General features: G+C 46.1%; 1 protein-coding gene across 3 annotated transcripts in view; it reads left to right on the top strand.

Annotated features, from left to right (window-relative positions):
* Positions 1 to 26,590, top strand: part of TTC39A (tetratricopeptide repeat domain 39A) — a 648,505-nt gene that overhangs the window by 542,761 nt on the left and 79,154 nt on the right. For all 3 annotated transcript variants that reach the window (XM_078670870.1, XM_078670862.1, XM_078670878.1), the window contains 2 exons: positions 16,050 to 16,211; positions 21,410 to 21,501. In XM_078670870.1, the coding sequence (XP_078526996.1) occupies positions 16,050 to 16,211; positions 21,410 to 21,501 (254 nt within the window). The remainder of the gene's footprint in view (positions 1 to 16,049; positions 16,212 to 21,409; positions 21,502 to 26,590) is intronic.

The raw sequence follows: 26,590 nt of genomic DNA on the forward strand, positions 1-26,590 counted from the left end.
GAAGCCAAGAAACGAAGAGTGTATGACACCTGGTGAGAGCGAGTAAAGGCACTAGACAACAACCCCAATTATGAGGAATGAAGCCTGAGGGAATTAAAGAGGGAGCACAGACATATATAGTCAATGCGAGTATTAATAAGGTAAGTCAATGAAGATAAGTCAATGAAGATAATACGGCATACAGGGAGCGTGCAACACATGAAGATGAAAACACGTATTCAATTGCATCACAGAGGAAAATTAAAATCTGCGCTGAAATTCATGAAGCACTGAAGAGTAAATGAAGAACATCAGGAATTAAGAAAATATCCAAATCGCAGAGCGTATATTTAAGAGTGTATCATCATTTCATCATTGAAAGTAGAAGCAGGCAGGAATGGAGTATCTGCAGCGTTGAAATAAGTCCCAGGTAAGTATAATTGCAATGTTGAAATAAGTCTCATGTAAATACATAGACTGGTGGGGATAGTAAGCAATCTGCTATCCCTGCTTGCAATAGAACGATAATTGAGGCATAAAAGTCGTTTCAGCAGGCAACCAGACAGTAATATTGAAATGAGGAGTCAAGCCTTGAGGCGGAATTAAAGCGAAAGAAACATACCGCTGTGCAGGTAGAAAGACTCCGGAGCGCGCAAAATGGCGGCCGCGCTGTGTGGAGAGATATTTGACTGCCGGTATTTAGCGCTAATTAGGCAAGACAGCAAGCGTGTACCTCAGGAGGGCTGGAGATGTGGTCCGAGGATATTGCGGCAGGCATGCTTATGCTGGGCGGGCAGACCACACATACCTTCGCCAGAGGACTGCTCCGTGGCGGGACCCGCAAAATGGCGGCTTCTAACACCGGAGCGTCTCTGAGAGCAAAGCTGCAATTATCTCCGCCTCCTACGCCTGGAAGAATTCCTCAATGGTGCCACCGCATGTCGGAGGTATTCCGACGGCAATACAGGGGCTCAGCACAGGAACAGCGTGCTTAGAGAAGGAAGTCTCCCGGTGCCTCGCCGGAGCTTCACGCAGTCGCCGCCATCACCCCCGGCGCCAAGCCACGCCCCCCTTCACTCATGTTTCTCACTTTTGGTGTGCATGACTTTATACAGGCTAGACCTCTGAAATGCATTGTCACCAAAATAAACCCTAATTAGCAAAACAGAAGACATTATGTGTTTAAGAAATGTAACGATCTGCTATCGTAAAACAGAAGTACACATGTTCACATTTATTTTAGCAAAGTAAAATATAACACAGCTGTGCATAACATGGTGAACACTCTGTGTCTGATATTTGTTCCATCAGGGAAAGAAAAAAGTTACCTTTTTCAATTCAATAAACTTTATTTCGGTTAGTTTTAACCATCAAATAAACTTTATCAATAAACTTTATTTCGGTTAGTTTTAACCATCAAAGTACATAAAAAATACATTTTCACTTTTCCACAGTTCATTTAAAGTTATAAGAATTAAAATACATCATAAGCAATCGGAGAGGAGAAAACAATTTGTTAAAACAGTAAAAATTTGAATAATTAATTTTTTTTTTAAAAATTAAGATAACATTAGTGATCCAAATAGTTCCCAAGTCTCAGCGGATGAATACATAGGATACCTTGTTATTTAAGTAATTTCCTTCGAATAGGCCACATAGAGAACAAAAACTTAGTTATAGCGGAAACTATCAAAGGGTTTGTATCAGACTTCAGGATCCTAAAGAATGCTTGATAGTCGCTTATGCCCAAATTATTACATAATTGTATTATCCACTTTCTTCGTATATGTGAATAGGCTGGACAAAAAAGAGTAACATGCAAAATAGTTTCAATTTCAGTTCTACAGCCAGGGCATAAATGTACAGAACCCCCCGTCCACCTATCTGTCATAGAGTAAAGGGGCAGCGTTCCAAATCTAAACTGTAGGTACAGCTTCTTCGCTAAAGTTGGTTGGATTAAGTCTATTTCTTGTTCAAAGCTGTATATGGACTTATGACTCAGGAAGGCACCAATCAGGCTCGTTGATGGTACTGAGCTAATAGTCCTCCCGAGGCTAAAGTCCTTCACAGCACCTGACAATGTTTTTTTAGAAATAGTTGAGGATGTTACCTCGGGGTTTAACCATAAGGTTTCGTATCCAATTTGGGCAAGAGATTGTCTAACAAAGCGTAGCCATGGAATTCTACCTGCTCCTGGGGACGCTAAGACCACCTTTAGTTCCCTTTTATAGCTTTCCAGTTCAGGGGTGCTCCACAGCCGCCTCCAGTAGAGGAGGGGGCGTGAGCTAATAGCTTTGGCTATGGGCCTAATATTCAGGTCTAGCCTAAGTGGGACTAGAGGAGTGCTTCTAGGCGGGGTTAAATTTTGCCTGGTAAAATTGTTTTCTGTAGTGGTTAGATCAGTAGAAGGAACGTGTCCCCAAACTTCTGCCCCGTAAAGGGAAGAAGATCTTGCTTGAACTTTGAAGATTTCCAATGGGGCACTAATAGTTTTGTGCGCACAGTTTTTTTGGACTTTTAAAATTCCCCCAATTGTCTGTACAAGTTTTAGGTTGGCCGTAGCCATTTGTGCTCCCCACCCCATCCTGTCAGTTAGAGTCAACCCTAGATAATCAAATGTTGGGACTCTTTCTAACGGTCTGCCTTCCATCATGGGATGTGGACAATTAGTGGTAATGGCATTAAATACCATATATTTGGTCTTATCGATGTTGATTACCAGATTTCTATGTTTGCAAAATTTAATAAACTGGTTTAAAACCCTCTGCATACCCATAGGGGATTTTGAGAGAAGCAGAGTATCATCTGCAAACATTAGTGCAGGAAAGCTCTGCGAGGCTAATTTTGGGGAGTCGATATCTTTGATTGATAGTAGGTCTTCAATGAGCCCATTAAGAAAAAGGGAGAAAAGGGTAGGGGCAAGGACACAGCCCTGCCTAACCCCTTTCTCAACCGGAAACGGCCCAGTTAGCTGACCATACTTCCCAAAGCGTACTCTGGCATAGGTGCCATCATGAAGGTGTTTGAATTGGTTGCACAAATAGGGTGGCACCCCCATTGATAATAGAATAGCCCAGAGTTGGTTACGATCCACCATATCGAAAGCTGACTTTAGGTCCACAAACGTTAAATATAAACTTCCCCGGTCCAGAACAACGTGCTTCCAGTAAAGAACTTGGAGCCGGAAAAGTTGATCAATGGTGGACGTTTTGGCCCTAAAGCCTGCCTGGAGGGGAGTCAATATGTTATCGTTTACCCAATCCAGTAGACGTTGTAGGAGTAATCGTGCATAGATTTTCTGACTTGCATCGATATAGCTAATTGGCCTGTAATTTGGTGGTTCTAGCGGGGAGCCCTTCTTAAAGATGGGAATTATCTCCGCCCCCGCCATGTGGCTGGGAGAAGTTACCTTTTTATGTCTGGCTTCAGACAGCTTTAGCTTTTTGGACGACCTCTGGTTTAAAACAAATCTTTAAAAGAGAACACTAAGAAGTACAGAGAGGAGAGAGTGAGCTTTGGGTCGGTCCCTTTCAGCCATTGGGTTTCATGTCTGTTGATGCTTTGCTATTGCCTGGATGAGTTGTTCATCAAGCCCATGTTTTTTTAAGGATGGTTATATTTGTATATCCATCTGGTTTTGGTAGAGAGAATAAAGTAGTCCTTATGTTTGCCTGCAGATGTGACTTGACATTTAGCTTCTAATTGAGAAACTGTGTTTATTCTCCTTTGTATTTACTTTAATGAAATTATGACATTTTAATTGTCGATTTATGTCATTAGGGCTCGGGCCTACGTCACCACGAAGTGGGGCGGAGCTCCGAGCTCTATAGTAAAAGAAAAAGAAAAAAAAAGTGTCTTTAGGGGTCCGGACAGCAACATTCCTTAGTGCACGCGCTTTTTTTATGGCATGTGCATGTTCATTCGTCTTCGCTGTGCTGTGTTTTTAGTAGCCTTGACATGATAGGCTATCTGTAATTTAGCATGCGTCATCTTGGCATTTTCTCTGTGGTTACATATGCCTGCAGTGGCGAGGCCGAGAGCTGAGCAGGATGACTCCATGCCACAGTGTAAGAAAGCGTCCGCATCAAAGCAAAGTGTAACACTTAAAAAAAAAAAAAAGTGAAAAAGCGAGTGGCTGTCGGTGTCCAGGGGTGCAGCAGGTGCAGTGACACCGGGGCCTCGAGGGTCTCCTTTAACCCAGACAGTGCTGTATTTTACTACCAGTGGCTGTGAGGGTGCAGCAGGTGCAGTGACACCAGGGCCTCGAGGGTCTCCCTTAACCCAGACAGTGCTGTATTTTACTACCAGTGGCTGTGAGGGTGCAGCAGGTGCAGTGACACCGGGGCCTCGAGGGTCTCCCTTAACCCTGACAGTGCTGTATTTTACTAGCAGTGGCTGTGGGTGTCCAGGGGTGCAGCAGGTGCAGTGACACCGGGGCCTCGATGGCCTCACTTTACCCTGACAGTGCTGTATTTTGCTACCAGTGGCTGTGAGGGTGCAGCAGGTGCAGTGACACCAGGGCCTCGAGGGTCTCCCTTAACCCAGACAGTGCTGTATTTTACTACCAGTGGCTGTGAGGGTGCAGCAGGTGCAGTGACACCGGGGCCTCGAGGGTCTCCCTTAACCCTGACAGTGCTGTATTTTACTACCAGTGGCTGTGGGTGTCCAGGGGTGCAGCAGGTGCAGTGACACCGGGGCCTCGAGGGCCTCACTTAACCCTGACAGTGCTGTATTTTTCTACCAGTGGCTGTGGGTGTCCAGGGGTGCAGCAGGTGCAGTGACACCGGGGCCTCGAGGGTCTCCCTTAACCCAGACAGTGCTGTATTTTACTACGAGTGGCGGTGGAAGTCCAGGGGTGCAGCAGGTGCAGTGACACCAGAGCCTCGAGGGTCTCCCTTAACCCAGACAGTGCTGTATTTTACTACCAGTGGCTGTGAGGGTGCAGCAGGTGCAGTGACACCGGGGCCTTGAGGGTCTCCCTTAACCCTGACAGTGCTGTATTTTACTAGCAGTGGCTGTGGGTGTCCAGGGGTGCAGCAGGTGCAGTGACACCGGGGCCTCGAGGGTCTCCTTTAACCCAGACAGTGCTGTATTTTACTACCAGTGGCTGTGAGGGTGCAGCAGGTGCAGTGACACCAGGGCCTCGAGGGTCTCCCTTAACCCAGACAGTGCTGTATTTTGCTACCAGTGGCTGTGAGGGTGCAGCAGGTGCAGTGACACCGGGGCCTCGATGGTCTACCTTAACCCTGACAGTGCTGTATTTTACTACCAGTGGCTGTGGGTGTCCAGGGGTGCAGCAGGTGCAGTGACACCGGGGCCTCACTTAACCCTGACAGTGCTGTATTTTACTACCAGTGGCTGTGGGTGTCCAGGGGTGCAGCAGGTGCAGTGACACCGGGGCCTCGAGGGTCTCCCTTAACGCAGACAGTGCTGTATTTTACTACGAGTGGCTGTGAGGGTGCAGCAGGTGCAGTGACACCGGGGCCTTGAGGGTCTCCCTTAACCCTGACAGTGCTGTATTTTACTAGCAGTGGCTGTGGGTGTCCAGGGGTGCAGCAGGTGCAGTGACACCGGGGCCTCGAGGGTCTCCTTTAACCCAGACAGTGCTGTATTTTACTACCAGTGGCTGTGAGGGTGCAGCAGGTGCAGTGACACCAGGGCCTCGAGGGTCTCCCTTAACCCAGACAGTGCTGTATTTTACTACCAGTGGCTGAGAGGGTGCAGCAGGTGCAGTGACACCGGGGCCTCGAGGGTCTCCCTTAACCCTGACAGTGCTGTATTTTACTACCAGTGGCTGTGGGTGTCCAGGGGTGCAGCAGGTGCAGTGACACCGGGGCCTCGAGGGCCTCACTTAACCCTGACAGTGCTGTATTTTACTACCAGTGGCTGTGGGTGTCCAGGGGTGCAGCAGGTGCAGTGACACCGGGGCCTCGAGGGTCTCCCTTAACCCAGACAGTGCTGTATTTTACTACGAGTGGCGGTGGAAGTCCAGGGGTGCAGCAGGCCTCACTTTACCCTGACAGTGCTGTATTTTGCTACCAGTGGCTGTGAGGGTGCAACAGGTGCAGTGACACCGGGGCCTCGAGGGTCTCCCTTAACCCTGACACTGCTGTATTTTACTACCAGTGGCTGTGGGTGTCCAGGGGTGCAGCAGGTGCAGTGACACCGGGGCCTCACTTAACCCTGACAGTGCTGTATTTTACTACCAGTGGCTGTGGGTGTCCAGGGGTGCAGCAGGTGCAGTGACACCGGGGCCTCGAGGGTCTCCCTTAACCCAGACAGTGCTGTATTTTACTACGAGTGGCGGTGGAAGTCCAGGGGTGCAGCAGGTGCAGTGACACCGGGGCCTCGAGGGTCTCACTTAATCCAGACAGTGCTGTATTTTACTACCAGTGGCTGTGAGGGTGCAGCAGGTGCAGTGACACCGGGGCCTCGAGGGTCTCCCTTAACCCAGACAGTGCTGTATTTTACTACCAGTGGCTGTGGGTGTCCAGGGGTGCAGCAGGTGCAGTGACACCGGGGCCTCGAGGGTCTCCCTTAACCCAGACAGTGCTGTATTTTACTACGAGTGGCGGTGGAAGTCCAGGGGTGCAGCAGGTGCAGTGACACCGGGGCCTCGAGGGTCTCACTTAATCCAGACAGTGCTGTATTTTACTACCAGTGGCTGTGAGGGTGCAGCAGGTGCAGTGACACCCGGGCCTCGAGGGTCTCCCTTAACCCCGACAGTGCTGTATTTTACTACCAGTGGCTGTGGGTGTCCAGCAGGTGCAGTGACACCGGGGCCTCGAGGGTCTCCCTTAACCCAGACAGTCCTGTATTTTACTAGCAGTGGCTGTGAGGGTGCAGCAGGTGCAGTGACACCAGGGCCTCGAGGGTCTCCCTTAACCCAGACAGAGTAGTGAGTGCAGAGTAGTGAGTGCAGAGTAGTGAGTGCAGAGTAGTGAGTGCAGAGTAGTGAGTGCAGAGTAGTGAGTGCAGAGTAGTGAGTGCAGAGTAGTGAGTGCAGAGTAGTGAGTGCAGAGTAGTGAGTGCAGAGTAGTGAGTGCAGAGTAGTGAGTGCAGAGTAGTGAGTGCAGAGTAGTGAGTGCAGAGTAGTGAGTGCAGAGTAGTGAGTGCAGAGTAGTGAGTAGTGAGTAGTGAGTAGTGAGTAGAGTAGTGAGTGTAATAGTGAGTAGAGTAGTGAGTAGTGAGTGCAGAGTAGTGAGTGTAATAGTGAGTAGAGTAGTGAGTAGTGAGTGCAGAGTAGTGAGTAGAGTAGAGTAGAGTAGTGAGTAGGACATCACAGGCAGCAGAGGTGCAAGCTTCTTACACTCACAAGGAGACCACAGGCAGCTGAGTTGCAAGCTTCTCCCACTCACAAGAAGGACATCACAAACAGCAGCGGTGCAAGCTTCTCACACTCACAAGAAGGACATCACAAACAGCAGCGGTGCAAGCTTCTCACACTCACAAGAACGACATCACAAACAGCAGCGGTGCAAGCTTCTCACACTCACAAGAACGACATCACAGGCACCAGCAGTGCAAGCTTCTTACACTCACAAGGAGACTACAGGCAGCAGCGGTGCAAGCTTCTCACACTCACAAGAAGGAAATCACAGGCAGCAGCTGTGCAAGCTTCTTACACTCACAAGGAGACCACAGGCAGCTGAGGTGCAAGCTTCTCCCACTCACAAGAAGGACATCACAAGCAGCAGCGGTGCAAGCTTCTCACACTCACAAGAACGACATCACAGCCAGCAGCAGTGCAAGCTTCTTACACTCACAAGGAGACGACAGGCAGCAGAGGTGCAAGCTTCTCACACTTGCAAGAACGACATCACAAGCAGCAGTGGTGCAAGCTGCCCTTACACACTCACAGCAGGTACTGTGCCAAGGCAGCAGCAGCAACAGAGCAAGAGTCCCTTACAAAGAACAGGCACAGCACAGAGATGCACAATGCAATCTTCTCATACTCCCAGGCAGCAGCGGTGCAAGCTTCTCACACTCACACGAAGGACATCACAGGCAGCAGCTGTGCAAGCTTCTTACACTCACAAGGATACCACAGGCAGCTGAGGTGCAAGCTTCTCCCACTCACAAGAAGGACATCACAAGCAGCAGCGGTGCAAGCTTCTCACACTCACAAGAAGGACATCACAGGCAGCAGCAGTGCAAGCTTCTTACACTCACAAGGAGACCACAGGCAGCAGAGGTGCAAGCTTCTCACACTCACAAGAAGGACATCACAGGCAGTAACGGTGCAATATTCTCACACTCACAAGGAGATCACTGGCAGTACACACCACATGAACACACTCCATAACACATAGCAACAATACATTGGCATTTACAATGCCATTAGCTCAAACTCAAATAAATCCGAGCCCGATTGCATTTCTAATGCTTGTTTTTTTATCGTAGCTGCTTGCTGTGTGAATGCCTTATGCAGCCATAAGGTTACAGTGCTACGCACTAATGGCCCTTCAGGGCATGCATTTGTTTCATGTTGCAGTCGAGATATGTTATTGGATTTATGGCTTTTTAGTTCTCGAAGTTAAAATGTGATGCACATAGGCTATGTACCAACTGTGCAATATTTTGCTTTGTATGCTTTTGGTATTCACTACTCACAACGACTATCGTCAATATTGGATGAATGGGGTATGCCAAGCAGCCTATTGAGGGCAATAATAGAATTACATACAAGAACCTGGGCCCAGGTCATATTTGGGGACAGTAGCCGAGTGACAAATAAAATTGATACCAAAATTGACCTTAAACAGGGATACTTCTTAGAGCCAAGTCTATCTAATTTATGCCTTGTGGGCGCCCTTCCACAGGTGACCTGGCATTCCCCAATCCTGGCCAAAGAGAAACAAGGCTGACTCCAATACGCGGATGACATTGTCCTACTAGGTCAAACTCCAATAGGCTTGCAATGCAGAATTTGTGCCCTGAAATGTACGTGGACAAGCAAGGGCTAGAATTAAACCCGAAGAAAACAAAAGTGGTTAGGCTGTTTGATTCAAAATTCAGGTCACACTCTTGGTTTTTAGAAGGAAAAAAAAGTTGAGGTAGCAGCTACTTACAAATACTTAGGTTTTAACGTAAAAAATCAAATGTTTTTTAAATACCATCCAGCCACAATACAGGCAAAAGCACAGTTGGTAACTTATGATATTAAAGCGAGAGCTGGGCTGTCCATCGTTTAGTCACTTGCTCTCAGTTATGCGTGCTCATTTAATGCCAACAGTGACCTACGGCATGGAAATTATGCAGGGACATGAAGCAGCCAACCTCAATAAAATCCAAACAAAAGTACATAAAACTGTGTTTCACATCTCAAAATAATCTTCCCCAGCTCAGGTACATCCAGAGTTTAGCCTAAAAAATCAAATACTTCAACGCCTGAGCGCTTGCATAAAAATATGCTGGAGACTGTGTGCCTCTGAGAGTGGCACTTATGCTGCAGGAAAGTGTGGGGCAAAGACTAAGCAGCGTAAAAGGTTCCTGGGGATTCCATCTAAACCAGGTCGTTAAGGACTTAGGAATACAAGAAGCCTGGGACACGAGCATGGGAAAATCTGCATTCTATCATGTAATAAACGCGGCAATTAAACTTTTGTCCTACACAACAGATAATAAAAAAGCACTTGCACAAAGTCATCACGCCTGGGAAGTGATTAATTTATATACAAAAAGGAAAAAACTGCAACCTCAGTAGTACCTTTCGGCGCACTTTTCACAGGCCCTAAAGCATCAGTTCATGTTATTTTGTCTGGGCTTTATGGAAAACAAAGTTCTTATACCTGCTTGGAAAGATCAGAACTGTAATAAAGTGAAAAAAAATCTACAATAAGGGGTAAGGAAATCAACAATGACGCATTTATTCAATACTGTGTAAATCGAGAAAGCATTTGTATTATATTCATGATTGAGCTGGTCATTTTTCTAAAAAGGTGTAATTGAGGCCTGCACAAGGATATAGCACTTTAGAAGAGAGCAAGGATAGTGGTAATGAATGCGTTGCTAAAGGGAAGATGAATTAGCCCAAGGAGCTGAGAAATATAAAGGAGACACCCTTTTATCAACACTAAAACTAATATTCATTTTATATGGATTCTTGTTTTGCACAAGGCACTAGCACGTTGATAAACAGTAAGAACAAGGGCAAACTATATACTGCAACGGTCTAGGAAAAATAAGTAGATGAAGGACCGGCCCACAGGTGTATTATAAGATATTCACTTTCATGTTGCACTTTATTACAATTAAATTACAATGCAGGATAAATTGCATAGAGTACAGCAAATATTTCTCTAGTTTTTAGAGTAAATGAGTTTGTGTTGTAACAAATGTAACCGAACGCCTTTTTTATTGGAATGCAATGGTTTTAATTAACTTTGCAGATAAACTTGACTTTATGATTTTACGCACATCACAAACTTTAGCTGCTGACATGGTGTACATCATACCCCCTACTAATGCAGTCTGTTGAGCAACTGGACCCCACTTCCAGCTTGCATATTGTCATAGTCGAAGACGTTACTCCGTGTTGGCATTTTCTTTCTGGGGCTGCTGGGCGCATCACACACAGTAGCTCAACTATTACCAAACACTTTCCCTAACAAAAAGCCAGGCTCATTGACCTCTCCAATGCTTGTTCAGAGTTGCATTTTCCTTTTTAATTTAGATTTCCCACTTCTTTATTATTTGAAATATACTTGTGAATGGACGAAGACAAGCCTGCCATGGGTGCAAGTGTAGTGCCTTGGGTACCATAGGGCAAGGCTTGGGTAGTAGTAACTGATACCCAAATTCTAAAAACTTCAATTTGATTTCGCTGTTCAGTAGTTCAGTAAGTGCAGTCCTAATTTGGGTATCTTAACACATGCTATGCCAGCCGAAGAGTTTGCCTATTCCAATGCTGCATTGATAATGATGGAAAAGTGCTATTTACAAAACCAGCGAGAGCCCTTGAAAGTTTAGATCACTCTGACTCCCCTGCTTTCATATGTTAGTTAGAGCCACTTTAGTTAGGCACACTGCAAAGTATTCAACGCACACCATAGAATTCTGCTTGTATCAGCTCTGGAGTGTTCCAATAATGACCAAAATTTGACGTAGCCTGTCTAGATGGGGTTTTTCTCCCAGGCTCTTTGGGCATTCTGTGCAACATATAGACCTAAATATGTATACCCACCTACACCTGTGACCATCTGGAAGTCCTTTGCCCAACCCAGGTCTATAAGGGATTCACCAATTGCAAACAGTGATGATTTAAGGCCTCATTTACTAGAAACTGACGCATCGGCATTAATGTGTCAGTTTCTTTGCACCTGTGTCAAATGTCCTTGTGACACCATGAATGCGTTGTATTTACAATACAGGACTCCATGGCGCAAGGATTTAACAGATGTGTTAGAAATTCTGGCACATCTGTTGGCGTAAAAGTGACGCATTGCTGGAGTTGGTCGTAAAACTGATGCAACTCCAGCAATGCACCAGAACACAAAGGCAAGTCCCATTGTAAAAGTCCTGTGTCAATCCTTTCACCTGGTCTGAGCAAGTGTAAGGATTTTGATGCAGTCAAGTTGTGGACTGATGCAGTGAATTTGTTTTGCGTGGGAACACTTACCCTGCATATATTATACTCGGCACAGGTATAATGTGACACAAGGCTCTACAAACCGATGCCAAAACATCAGTTTGTGGATATGGTACAGTGTTGCACACTGTTGCGCTGCTGCGTAAAAAAAAAAGTGACGCAGAGGCTGTACAAGGGTCTTGTAAATAAGCACCTTAGTTCTCTTAATATGGAGTCCCAAGAATTTTTAAAATGTGTTTAGGATCTGCAGTATTCTTGGACCAGATCACTCTGAATCCCTCAAAAATACCTGGACATCATTGGTGTGTATAGCGCACCTCTGTCTGCTACCCCTGGTGCAGAGGTAAAATCATTTTATCTAGGCATCCACCTTGATCTACTCAGAAAGTTGTTCAATCACAATATAAAAAAGTAAAGGGAATAGCGGACAGGCCAAACTAGGGCCATACTCCATTGGAAAAATATCTGAGACATCTCTTCCTATCTTTACCTGTGCTAATAAATCTGTATACAACAATCTCACATGTTTACTAAATTTGAACCCAAAGGTCAGCTTTTCCAGCAGGGAAAACAAACAGTTCCACCCACTAAGTCAAAGCCCTTTTTGAAGTTAAAAAAAAAAATCCCGGTGGCCCCCGCAGTCTACCCCCCAGGGCAAGTGTTTAATAAACATGCCTAATATTGTGTTGGATGGCTCGTTTGGGCATGAAGCCGGACTGTTGCTATCCAACCAAAGAGACAGTCAGCTTGGATAAGTAGTTCGCAAGAGGTTTGGCTATCATCTTTACCTCTACATTAATCAGAGAGACGAGCAGCAGTGAGGTGGACTGTTGGGCTTGGTAATGACTCCAGCCATTCGCATGTGTTGGTAGTCTCCCCTTCTCTTATCACCCTGGAACCAGCCTAAGCAATGGATCAGTGAGTCTGGAAATTGACATTTAAAAAGAATCTGGGAGTCCATTTGGTTGTGGGGGGTTTCACAATTGAAATTGGTGCAAAGCTGCACTAAGCTTCTCACCCATAAGGTCTCCATCCAGAAGCTCCCTCCCTGCCATCCTAAGTAGTTTAATTGGGAGATCTCTTATAAAGTTGTCAACTCATTTGTCTGTGGTGGTGGGGCCTGTGAGTATACCACTGTGTACTAGGCCACAACCTCCTGGGCTATATTCAGGTCCTCTCTGACCTCACATCCCCCTCATTTAATATAAAGCTATCAGGACTTGTCTAACAGTATGGCAGCATATCCAGTGGAGGGTTTTACTGGCCTTGTTGCCCCATTGGTATATCCTACTCTGATTGGCAAACAGTGCTGCTGTTTCTTCATTCAGTTGTGTCTATCGAAGAACTGTGTGTGTTTGTGGTTGTGTGTGTGTGTGTGTGGTTGTGTGTGTATATATAAAATTAACGAGAGGGAAGCCAAGTCTTGAGAATAAAGTTCTAGTATACAAGCTTCTAGCTTTGCAAACTCTTGTTACTTTTTGCATCCTGCACCAATCTGTTAAATAATCATATACCCTCACAGTCTAGCTTTAAATGCCTGCCGGCAAATCCCAGGAAATGTAGCCAAGTCCTTGTTTACCCTTAAATACGAGTCAACTGCTTCTACAATAAGTCCTTGAAGTCCGAGAGTATTCCACGGTTGAGTGATCCAACAGACCCCGTGCCAGGGTTTGAGCCCCACCCAATGCATCTCGCGATTGGGCATCAGGAAATAATCAAGTAAGGAAAATGTTTTGTGGGCTTTTTTGAAGCTTCTCTCCTGTGGGCAGAGGGCCCTCCAGGCATGTGTTATCCCCAGGGCAGCAAAGAACATAGCAAGAACAGGCCGACCACAGTATGAACCTCCGTCTGTCCTGATCCATCTCGGGGCCCAGTCAGTTGCCTCATTGTAATCACCCCCCCCAATATCCATTACCCCGCGGGGAGCTGTCAGAAGGGCACAGAAAGATTGGAGGAAGCGCTTCGTCATGGGAGAAGGTGCACATACGCAAATCAGGGATAGTTGGACATCCTATAATAGCCCCTTGTCACTACATATCTGCTTAAGTTATTCTGCCATTTCTGTGTGACGCTAAGGGGTAAGTTCTTGCAAATCAGAAGCCTCTAGATCTACCAGTAAAACCAGAATGGAACACCTGAGAGATGCCCTAGCAAGCAAAAAATGAAGACATATTCCCCACAATGTGCGTCTCTTGCAAGAAGAGTATATCAGGATTAAGACGTCAAACTGCTGTCAAGACTGCCCAGCATTTGATTCTGTCCAAAAGCCCATTAACATTACAATTAAAGGCACATTCCTTGCTACCCATTTTCCCTTACCTTCTTCCTTGCCATGACCCTGTCAAAACCTCTCACGATCTATTCTGATCAATCCGCTTATAATGTAACCGGTTGTAATAGGCTTGTTTCACACTTATCTCATGATGCTGTTATGTTATGTTATGTTATGTTATGTTATGTTATTGGCAATTTATAAAGCGCGCGTACGCCCGAGGGCTTCTTGGCGCTGGTAAGATAAAAAACATAACAGGAGGAGAGTCTGGCGGAGGAGTTATTTCGGGTAAGCTTGTATGAAAAGATGTGTTTTAAAAGCCTTTCTGAAGGCAAGAAGGTCTCTACTCTGTCTGAGGGCAAGAGGTAAGGAGTTCCATAGGGTGGCTGCAAGGAAGTGAAAACAGCTGCCGCCTTGTCGTTTTTTCTTGAAACGAGGAACTTCTAGAAGATCTTTGTGGGCAGATCTTAGGTTCCGTGGGGGGACGTATCTACCGATCAGCTGTCTGATAAATAGAGGTCCTTTGCCTTGCAGAGCCTTAAAGATAATGCATCCGGCTTTAAATTCGGTTCTTTGAGCCACGGGGAGCCAGTGCAAACTCTCGAGGCCTGGTTTGATAGGTTCCCATTTGGGTACTTTGCAGATCAGCCTGGCGGCCTGATTCTGCAGGTACTGAAGTCTCTTGAGTTGTCCTGCGGGTAGGCCTAGGTATAAACTGTTGGAAAAGTCAATATGGGAGAGTACCAGGGCCATGACCACCTGGATTAAGGCGGAGGGAGTAAGGAAATGGGCGATTTTCCTGATTTTCCTTAATTGGAAAAATCCAGAGGAGACCACGGTGCCAATTTGGGATTTTAGCGAGAGGTCCTCGTTGATGGTTATCCCTAGGCTTTTCACAGTGGAAGATTTTTTAGGGGGGAGGCCCATGTCCGATGGCCAGAAGTTAGGGCTCCAACTAATTTCGCTCTTGCCGGGCAGGATCAACTCAGTTTTCCCTGGGTTTAGTCTGAGGTGGTTTGAGGACATCCAGCTCTGAATTAGGGTCATGGTGGCCTGGAAGTCCTCCACCGCGTCAGGAGAGTTGAGGACAAAGACAAGCTGTAAGTCATCTGCATAGTTGTATGCAGTGACTTTATGCTTACTTAGGGCAAAGAGGAGGGGCCGCATGTATAGGTTGAACAACAAGGGGGATAGTGAGGAGCCCTGGGGCACCCCACAGAAAGACTTGACCTTGGCGGCAGAAAAGGAGCCTAAGCGAACCGATTGGGTACGTTCGGAAATGAACGATTTTAACCAGGCTAAGGCAGAGTCTCTGAGGCCCGCCTGTTCGACACGGTTGACCAGAATGGAATAGTCAACCGTGTCGAATGCCGCGGATAAGTCGAGGAGTACTAAGGCTTGATGAAGGTTGTTATCGGCGTTGGACCTCAGGGTGTTTTGGACTGCTAATATTACCGCTTCAGTGGAGTGACCAGGTCGGAAGCCCGCCTGGTTGGGTTGGAGGTATTCTGTTTCCTCCACGAAGTTAGAGAGGCAGTTGGTGACATGTGCCTCCAGCATTTTCGACAGAAAAGGCAGCAGTGATATGGGCCGGTAGTTCGCAAGGTCAAGCGGGTCGATGCCGGGCTTCTTGGTAAGGGGAATCAGTAAGGCCTGTTTGAAGCTGCTAGGTACTGTCCCTGACATAAGAGAGTCGTTGAGTAAGGATAGCATGCTGTCGGGCATAGCTCGACCAATTTCTTTCATGATATGGGGCGGGCAGATGTCCATAGGGGATCCTGATTTGACTCTAGACAATAAGGTTAAGAAGGTTTTCGAGTCGATAAGGGGGTAGGAATGTAGAGTTGAGGGATTGAAATAGATGTCGTCCACTGGGGCGGATGATGGAGATGTGAGGATGTTTTGCTGTAGTGATCCACAATCGCGACTTTGATGTACTGCTGACTATTGTGACCATATTTTGTTATTTTTTTATTGTTTTGTTCTATGGCAATGTATTTACCACATATTTCATCAATATTGACATACTATCAATTTAATGCCTTATAGAAAATAGTTCATGCTCAGAAACGTCGTTTGCGATATTTTGACCTTCACTAAAACAGTTGTTTATTTTGCGGATAGCTTTTTGAAATGTAATAAAGACTTATTTAGGAAAACAATTGAGATGCTGTTTCCGCATTAATAATCAATTGTTCTTCCTTGCAGGCAATCCGCAGGTTTGAAGAATGCTGTGAAGCTCAGCAGCATTGGAAGCAGTTCCATCATATGTGCTACTGGGAGCTGATGTGGTGCTTCACGTACAAGTGCCAGTGGAAGATGGCCTACTTCTACGCGGATCTCCTAAGCAAAGAAAGCTCTTGGTCTAAGGTAGGCAGGCCCAGCTCTGTATGGAGATGGAAGCTCTATAGGATGATTTATTCTAAAATTGGTAATAGGTAGTGTGTTTCCAGTGAATTTAGTTTTCCACTAAAGACATGGCCCTTTTAACGCGGGATTTCTGGTCTATTGTTATAGATCTAGATCCCAACCCCGGTCGACTGAACCGTTGGTACCTGTCATAGAGTAAAAGGCAATCCACTACTAGGTCAATCAGTTAAGGATTTACACCACTCTAAAGAACCACTTACTCTTAATGAGTTTAAAAGTTTATTACAAAGCCAAACTTAACTGAAGATACAAACATCTCAATATAAGGTTCAAAAGATATACGGGTATCAATACAAACATACATTTTCTAAATGCTCTTAGTCGGCAGAAGAATATTACCAAAACCAATTAAAAAATCATCAAAGTTGCAAGAATAGACACAAGCTGTAGCTTATGAGTCATTTACAGAAAGGAAGAAAATCAGATTAGACTGTCCCTACACTAGACTAAGTGACATCCCTACTTAGCAGGATCTTAACCTAAAAAGGTGTCAGCAGTGGTGACTTCCTAAGAAGATCACACACTTCTCTTAGTCTTTGTTGCAAAAACGATGTCTCGCAGTTCCCTATCTGCCTACCCATCCGCTCTTAGGTTCCTCAGATCATCTGCCTTAACTCCACCCAGGGGTGCTGTCCCTAATACAAAATCACATTTACAATAGGAACGCCCTTTGGAGACGCCCCTTAGAGACGCCCCTCACGTGGTGTTGGTTCTGGTATGTTCCATGCTGGTACTCCTCTGGACCCTTCGTTAGAGTTGACCTTGCTTCCCAGGCTCCTCTCCGGCAAGACAGTACCCCCAGGAAATTCCTGAAGACTCCTCCAGGCCTGTGCCTGGCTCTCTTGAACAAAAGTCTATTCATCACTCTCTTGATTAAAACCTCCTCGCACCTGCAAACAGACACTTGTACTGTGGGCCCTAAATTCCGGCCTCCACCGTATCTTCTAAGTCGTAAACCATTCAAACAGGCTCCACAGTTTGTGCCTAACACGACCTTTCTCTAACGAGCACATGCAGATCAAAAGAAATTACTTTGTCTATTCAGGCCTATTAGAATTACATGAACGGGCCTGTGCACTCTGTAAAACATTTAATTTCTTCTAAACAGTATTCTAACTTATTACACACAATGATTATATGAAACACTTCTATAAAACATATTTGTCAGTTCTATGATCGATAATACTTTGAATTACAATAACATCAAAATCCACCATCGTGTAAGAGTGTAACAGCATCTTGTACTCTATGTGAACTGCCATGTGGCCTACACATTTCTACGTTTAGCAGAATTACATTTTCCCTTACAACAGCCACATAACATGGGATTTCAACCTCATTCTAACATCTCTACAAACATCTACATTAGTTCTTCACACTAGATATAAGTATTCTATTTAATTAAACACTCTTATGTATTTTCACTCTATAAATTCGACACTCTTATAAAATGTTTACTAAACTAATACAACGTGCTTGTAAATATGGTGCACTTCTATAATTTTCTTGATTTGCGCTCTCTCAGACCTATGAGGTATGCATTGTCTACCTACACAAAATTATAGTCACTATTTTAGGTAACATTAATGAGGACATCTTTACATTGAAACAGGATCATGAGACAATGTGCTGATATTCCTTTGTTAGATGGTCAGCTAATGTTAGAACTGATAGTTCTCACTTGTCCCCCTGTGATGATTCTTCTTTGGATAAGTTGATGATTTTCCTTATTAGTATGTTTCATCCCTAGGACATCATCTTGCTTTACAGCCCCCAGCATGGAGGATCTGGTTTCTGTTTCAGGCTTATTCATATTATATTACCCTGAGAGGCAGCAGGTAAAAATTCCCAATAGGCAGGCAGGGTCACTATTCCTCAAAATCCGAAGTCCTTCCATTCCTGGGATTGACAGTCATTTTCAGGGAATCAGCAGACATGGCAGGTTCAAGAGGGCTTCAGGCAAAGAGAGGAACCTTCGACCACCTCCATGAAGGGTGACTTTCTCAGGTTTGATTAACGTTGCAAGCAAAGTTTAAAACCTACCAACTGGGTGAGTTGCCAAATTTAGACTCACATTTATAGCTGAGGACCCAGGAGTAGAGAGGTGCCGTAGCTCTGCGCCATTTACCTCAACCGTAATGAAACTGCAGCCGGCAGCATATCTGTGAGGCACTGTTTTGGTACTTCAGCACATATCTGCCCTTTAAAAGGCTTGTGTCACTAGGTAACCAAGTTGGGTGTCTGCCGAGGCTTCTAGTCTCAGCTCTGCTATGACAGTTTTTATTTAATTTCCATTTATTAATATTTTTTTTACTTTTATTGAAATGCTGTTTGTGCTTATGAATTGTTGCTAAGGGCATGTAGTGAGGACAGCCAGTGACTAGCTGTGCTCTGCTCATCCCCACAAGTAGAGACTTGCTGCAGGTGGTGATTGAGTTTGTGGTGTCATGCCATGGCTGAAGTGCGGCTCCTATCCTCTGAAAACAACTGTGTGGAAGAGGCAGTAGGTGGGCTCACTTCATGGTGGTCTGCGTATTTGGTGCGAGGGCACTGCTTAGTGCCATGTGGGTTACATTGCTCAAATGGATCCATGTAAGAGCGAGCCCTCCGTGATGAAGTGCAGTTGGTTCAGTTGCAAGAATGGCAGAGCACAGAAGTATTCGAGGATTGGAGAGAGAGGTTTCCAGCCCTGGGATGTCCTCTCTTCTCCAGCTAATCATTGGAGAGATCCTGCAGTTACCTACAAGCACTGAGAACCTCAAAGACAGGAGCCAAAAAGGGGTACAGGAAGAGAGTGGGATACCCTGTGAAAGGGTATCAGCCTGGGCTCACAGCTAGCCAAGATACTGTACACATCATGGACATTTTTTGGTATAGGAAGGGAAGACTTTGGACAGGGACCCATAAAGCATTGTATTTACTGAGAGAGGCTGTGACTCAGACCAGGGTACAATTGGCCTAATCCAGTGAGTAATTGAAAGGTTTAAATTTTTAACGGTGATAGATGTGGCGCAGCGGCTGACTCCGGAGCGCGGGGCTCACGGCTGGGTCACAGACCGCAACTCAGCTCAGTATCATGTGACTGAGGGCAAATGCTCACTTAATATCCCCAACGGCCCCCAGCGCCTTTAAACCTTAAGGGGTGATATACTTGCACTTTGCAAATATGGATTATTATTTTATTATTATCTACAAGTACAGGAGGTGGCAGCGAGCCTATCAGTTCACCTTGGAGTGAATTGAAATTCCCCCAGTGGACGCAAAGGGTGAAATTGCAAGCATATGATGGTGTCATATCATTGACCAGTACGCCACCCAGGCAGAACAAGGATGGAAAGGTTTTTTTTTACTGATGGTTGCTCAGCCAGTTATAAGAACCACCTGACTTGTGACCTCCGTAATGATGAGGAACTGCACTGAGTAGACGTCGTAGAAATATAATGCAATGAAGGAAGCTGAAACCTCTTAGTTGAGATCCCCAAGATGTTCAGAGCAAAGAGAGAAGCGAAAACCTGCTAAGATTTTGAACTAAAAATCACCAAGCATCATCATCTGATACAGTAGGGCATATTTTCAAAGCCTGGTGGTGTTGTGCTCATGAAGACCAAATGTCTCGGTTTCCTTGCAGCTGGCTTATTTCCCATTAGGGCTCCTAACTAGATTTCACAAGAATTACATAGACATGGTGAACTGGGTGAATGTAATGGGTTATTTTAATGTGTGTGGAGAAGGTAAATATCAAGACAGTGAAGGATTGATTTCCTGAAATCCACACAGCATGTGCATGGTCTGTGTCAGTAATCCAGCCCTCAGTTAGAGTAGATGGTTTAATTTGGGATAGGAAATATGGAGCTGAGTTTTTGCTCTCTTGGTCTGACCTGTATTTTATCAACTGACCATCATCAGCGAAGCCAATATCTCCGAAGCCTCTTAACTGGAAGTCAGCAACCTGGAAGTGGACCAGGTTCACCAGTGATAATTTCCTACAAGTCTGGGTGAACCTAGTCGCGTGTGATTGATGCTTCCATGGAGGACCTGGTATTACCCATCAATTCCTCCCACTTGACATTGTTTCATCGGTTGGCTGCTATGGTAGAGTGCTGAATTAAGACACATGTCAAATAGTTTCTAACTGGTTCACAGAAGAACATGGAAAGGTATAAAGGGGCTGTAGACCCCCTAGAGAGCCAATGGAGAATGTCAAGTATGTACCCTGATAGAACAGCCTGCAGGATGGTGCAAATGGCTCTCTGGGGTAAATCTATTACCCCAGCAGTGGTTTGGTAGTTTCGGTGGAGCAGTTGTTTTGCATAAAGAGCAGGATTTTGCATGAGTAGTCCTCAGATAGCCTGTTTCTCATGGGATATTGCACCTACAGGAAAATATTCTTAGATTGGAAAAAGGTAAGGCAGTGAAAGAACTTTTCCATTGGGGCAGTAGAAGTAAAGAAGTTTGAGCAAGTGGCCAAGGAGAAAATTCATGATATTTCTGTAAATAAAGATGTCCGGACAGTGGCCTTTATTAAATGGCAGGGTCTTACGCTAGAGAAGTTGTGTGCAGAAATGATATCAGAGACTCTGTGAGTTGGGTAAGCTTTGGGAAAACAAGCCTTGCTGTATATAGACTTGTCCAAGAATGAGATGTCGAAGTTACCCGGGATTCTAGAAAGTAATTAAGAGTTGGAAATGCTTGTAGTGTTTTAGGTGGGCTGCAGCAGAACACAAATGTAGACAGGAAGACTGGAAATCACGAATGAGAGGTCATGGCCTAAGCTGAAGGAATGAAAGGCACATGATTATGTTCTCCTGGTGCAGGAATGAAGGAAAATGTGCCTCAGGGTTATCTACATGGTTTAGAAACTGATCATTAAGGGAGTGATGTGAAAGTAGGAAGGTGGGCACCTGGTGTGTTTCCTCAAGGGAGAGGTAGGGTAGGTTGAAATCTGTTACCAGGTCACTGACATTAAGAGAGTGTTGAGTGGGTTTTGGTATGCATGGGTAAAGGGCAGTTTTCTGTAAAATTTATAAAATAATGGTTAGCAAGAGTCCAAGAGCGGACCTAAAAATTCTAATTTTTAACATGTCTATTCCAATGGCTTGATACTCAAAGAACAATTGGAAACTGTGTTCTTCCTACAGGCTACGTACGTTTACATGAAAGCATCATACCTCAGTATGTTTGGAGAGGAAGAAGGCAGGCCTTTTGGGGAGGATGAAGTTGAGCTATTCAAGTAAGTCCTATGCTTTTTCCTGTTAGTATTTTGTTCATGTATCTCCCAATACAGTAGCATGTGTTGTTTACATATTTTAATAAATGTGAACCACTGAGGTAGTAACGGCCTGACAGGAGAGTACAGGAGGTAATAAAGATGTAGGTTCCTGTTTATAGTTTGGGGGGTATGGTAGGCCAAACTATCCATCTGCCTGCCCTACTTTGAGTTGGGAGAACAGCCATGTTTCTGCTGTCACTCCTGGTTGAAACCATTGACTGGCACTATTGTATTGTCCAGCAATAGACGTCAGACCACCCGCATTTATTGAGAGGATGTTCTGCCGTCATTCTTTCCTGTTCTGTCGGTTCTCACTAGGATAAAATAAATATGACCCCCACACTCTGTGGTGTCAATGCCATTAGTCTTTTGTTTTTCAAAAGTAAAGTACGAGTTTCTGAACTCTGAGTATGGTGCCTACTCGTAAAATCTTCACAAGAGCTGCCGAGAGGCTGTATTTCACCAGAGCAGCACAATTCATCCATCCGCTGCTCTGACGGAACCGAGAACAGCCTTCCAAACTTTAAATAAGCCCCTTAATTAATTAAATTACAGCATGTCTAAACCCCCAATGTGGCTATTCACAAAACCGCGATGAGTCAAAGGCCATCGGAGGCTCTGATATACAGTAGCTCAGCCATTCTTTTTTTTTTAACATAAGATTTTATTGAGGAAAAAGAAAAACAGAGTCAAAGAGTTAGTCACATCACCATTACACCTTCATAGGGCAATACAAAAAGCAAATAAAATGTAAATCAGCGCTACATTCGACCCAGGGGTCCAGCACAAGACAGAGCCAGTTCAGTAGTAGGCGAATCACAAAGTTCGCCCCGGTATCTGTTCCAGTGTCCCCACTTTGAGTCCCACTTCTTAGGGCAGCCTCTAATTTTATAAACAGTCTTCTCAGCAATCATGCAGCGGTCCATTTCGGCCACCCAGCCCACCACCAGCGGCACTTCCGGGGAGCCCCGCCTCATTGCAATGGAGCGTTTAGCCAACAGAAACCCCAGCGCCGTCCACTGAAGTTCGTGGTCTGTCAAATCATTCGCCCCCCACATGTTGAGGATGCATTCCCTTGGTGATGGCATAAGAGGCTTACCCAGGGATCTACTCATCTTTTGGACCGTACCCCCCCCAGAACTGTTGCACCACCGGACAATGACAATGTATATGTACATAAGCGGCGTTCATTTGTGTTCACCATACCCCTCGCCGTAAGCAGAACGAATACCGCGAAGCATTGACCGCATCATCCCGCCAGCATAGGCCCATGCACGCACGTACATGACAGCCATTTTAGGCACCAAGGCCTCTCTGCCTGTTTGTTAAATCCCCAGCACGCCCCCCCGTTGAACACCCCCGCTCTATCATGCATAAGCCATAAAACCCTCTCCCTCTGCGCGACCCTGCTCTAAAAGTGACACCCCTGCCTGACCGACACCCCCTGCATTCCTCCCAGGAACACCCTTCCCCTCTTCTGATGACCCCCCCCCCCCCGGCTACACCTGGCTTCTCGACCCGGTCCCAAGTCATAAAACAAAGCCCTCATGGATGTACCCCCCCTGGCCCCGCATAGCAAAACGTGATACACCAACCGAAGTGCCCGATCTTATCGCCTGCCCAACCTTAGATCTGACCACCCCCTCCTGCCCTCGTGTCCTGTTGGAATGTCCGGCTGCAAGATTACAATCACATGTTACATTTGGGAGGGGAAACGACATCCGAACGACTGGTGTGGGAATAGGCCTGAAGCTGGGATTCCAAACGTGCCTTTTCGTACTTCAAAGTTTCTTTATTGCAATAAGGAATGTTTGTGCATCATAAACCTGTGTATAAAAGACGGAGCCTCAGAGAAACTTGTTAGAGCACCTCTTGAAGACATTGTGCGCGTGTCCGAAATGACAGGCTCTCCTCATGAGAAATAAAAACCTGTTCTTGCACTCCCGCTTCCAGCGCCCGTCTCTTTATTTGGTAACTGTTCAAAATGGGAACTAAGAGGCGTCTTGTGCCAGCAGCCTGGGCATTGGTTGTAATTTGGGCTGTTTTTCCTCAATTGGCGTCCCAACGCGGGCCCATCAGCGACATAAGGTCCGGTAAGAGAGGTCCAGACGATGGGGTGAACATCTGAACGATTGGAGTATACCTGCCTTGAGAGGGCCCTCGTCCGGCTGCCGATTGAATGAACTTCACCAATTTCCGAACGGACCTCTCTCAAGCGACCTACTGTCCTGACTGGGATCCCACAGGAATGCTGCGGTAAAAACATGGAGTAAGAGAACGATCGGGCGCTGGAAAGGGAAGGCGAAGAACTGTCCACACGGTCCGGTCCGGGTAAGGTTAAGTAGGACGTCTTTACGTCTGATAATCGGCATTTAAATACTGGTATTGTTCATTGATTGGTTCATTTATCCTTGGTTGCTACTTGAAGTATTGGTTCTTTTTGAGACATTCTCTGTTTGCAAACAGCGACGAATAGGAACGTTCCTCTCTCTTTGCAAATAGTGAAGGATAGGTAATGCGGACTTTTGTCCCCCGTTGTAATCCGTCATGCCTGTTTTTCTCCCCACTGATTGATTGGTTGCTCTGTTGCTCTTTGAGACATTCGCTGTCTACAAACGGGGAAGAATAGGAATATTCTGTCTCCCTTTGCAGATAGTGAAGGGTAGGTAATGCGGACTTTTGTCCCCCGTTGTAATCCGTCATGCCTGTTTTTCTCCCCACTGATTGATTGATTGTCTGGACATTTATTGTTCAAGGAATAGTTCTTTCGAGGTATTCTCTGTTTGCAAATAACGTGGAATAGAAATATTCTGTCTAGTCTTTGCAAGTAGTGAAGGGTAGGTAATGCGGACCTTTGTCCCCCGTTGTAATCTGTCATGCCTATCTACTCCCCACTGATTGGTAAACTAGTTCCACCCGAACCATTTATTAGAGTTAGATCATCTGGCTCAACCGGAGGGCGCCCCTAATAAAAAAGGACATATGTAAAATACGAAGTAATCACGGTATCCTGTTAACAGAAACTTTAGCACGAAACACACTAGAAAAGGAAGGAAAAAGAAATCGAGCAAAATCAGTAGGCCACTGATGAGTTTTTTTTTACTTCGCTAGAAATAAGAAACGTTAGAAATAGCCCGCAATAAGAAACATGAAAGTGGTGAGAGAAGCCAAGCTTGACATCACGGCAGCCACGAGGTAGCTAGGCTCCGCCGCCCCTCACTGCTCCAAACATGTCTGTCCCACCGCCCGCCACGCCCAATAACGGTAACATAAGATAGATACAAGTCAGCAGATACCTACCCCCATTCCGGAAGCTCCCGAAGTGCAACAGGTCCACGGTTACGCCCATCCGGAAGACGAGACCTCGACACGTGCAGGGCGGGGCCCGGCTGGCCGCCATCGGCCGGAGAGGTCGTGGGGTGGGTGGCCCGGAATGTACTGGTCTTCCCATCCTCCTCTTCTGGCGCCTTGCAGGCCACGGGGGGGGATGTCTTGCTTATGCCTCCGACCCCCCCCCCCCCCTCTATCATCGCCTGGTCCGGCCTCACGAATGTCAGCGCCAGGAGACGGCGTGGGGTGCACTGGGAGGGAGAGGCGGCGCGGACAAGCCTCTCCCACCTCCCCAGGTGGAGGCCCCTCAGCTGCACCCCCAACGCTCCACTCACCCGACAAGGGTTCGTCCACTCCTGCGGTGCAACGCCACGCCCGACAGGCTGGAGTCCGTCTGCTCTTGCGATCCAGCGACTGCTGATTGCCGCGGAACTCGTAACATGACGGTCGACTCTGCAGGATTGGGCCTGGCGTGCAAAGATGGCCTGGTCGCTTGCCAGCTAGAAAATGAGTCCCCCGTCCAGAAGCGTTCTCCTCAGTTTTGAAGATTCTATGAGAACCGCAGGGGCCCCCGACCCCCGCGGGCCCCCCGATGGGGAATGACTGCCATGATTGCCCGCGGAACGACCAAGACGTAGCCGCGAGACGTTGGCGCTCCCATGCTGGCGCCAGCCTCAGTTTGAATGACCAAAATCCCGCAGACTACCAATTTGATCAGTTCCGGTGGAACACCAGTATGACCCGGTAGGAAAGATTGTTGCCTCCCTCCCCCCTTTGACTGATGGTTCATATCGACGGCCCCTTCTGTTGCCCTTTAACGAAACTTTTGGACTGACGAAAGAGGCTCTGGTCCAACCACGAGTTGGTGGAGACATTTTGACTATACTTGGACCTGCCTGACCTCACCCAAAATGGCGCCGGTACAAATGAAACTCGCAACTCCCTGTTGTGTTCCGGTTGCTCAGCCTTGATATCATGAGATATGTATGCAGTTTTTGAAGCGCATGGCGGGAGGGGATGGGTACTGATTGAACATTCGGACAATGAATTGATATTAAGTTCTGACGCGTCATTGATTACCGTATTATTGAAAGTTCGAATTTCCGACACTTATGGTACTTGCCCACAATGAATTTCCGAAATGATTTTATTGCACTTGTCGCACCTTTATGAAATGAACGACCACCGACTCCGTTACGTTTTCCTCCAATAAATATCCCCTCATGTACAGTTCCAGCCTGCTCCGTGGCCGGCCCACGTGGTTTTAGGCCCGTATTTGTGCGCCAACATTTTTAAATAAAGGTTTTTTTAAAAGCAAACATAGTTGTAGCGCTTAGATTGGTAAGTTTCGAATAAATGGCCACTGTTTCCGATATAAGTAAAATACAGGTGAAATGAAGCAACTCGATTACTTAAAGGTTAAAAAGCGAAGTACACAGAAATATTGCAAATGTGAATGGTCCAGGTTTGTTGTGTGTGTGTTTTTTCATATATTTTTGTGCAACGTAAAGCAATCGATAAAGGTCCCGGTATTTAGCCTTTACTTTATGTGCCACATGTATCAGGGAAGTTGTTTCAGATGCCCCTAAGCCACTCCGAAGGAATGCCACCTAGCCCCTCTAGTTTCCGTGCCTGATGAACAAAAATGACCCTGTACCACTGTAGACCATCCCTCCTCCTCGAAGGAGAGCACGAGTTCACCCCCACTTTACACTGACTG

The sequence above is a fragment of the Lissotriton helveticus genome, chromosome 1_2 (genome assembly GCF_964261635.1).
Source record: "Lissotriton helveticus chromosome 1_2, aLisHel1.1, whole genome shotgun sequence".
Lineage (NCBI taxonomy): Eukaryota > Metazoa > Chordata > Amphibia > Caudata > Salamandridae > Lissotriton > Lissotriton helveticus.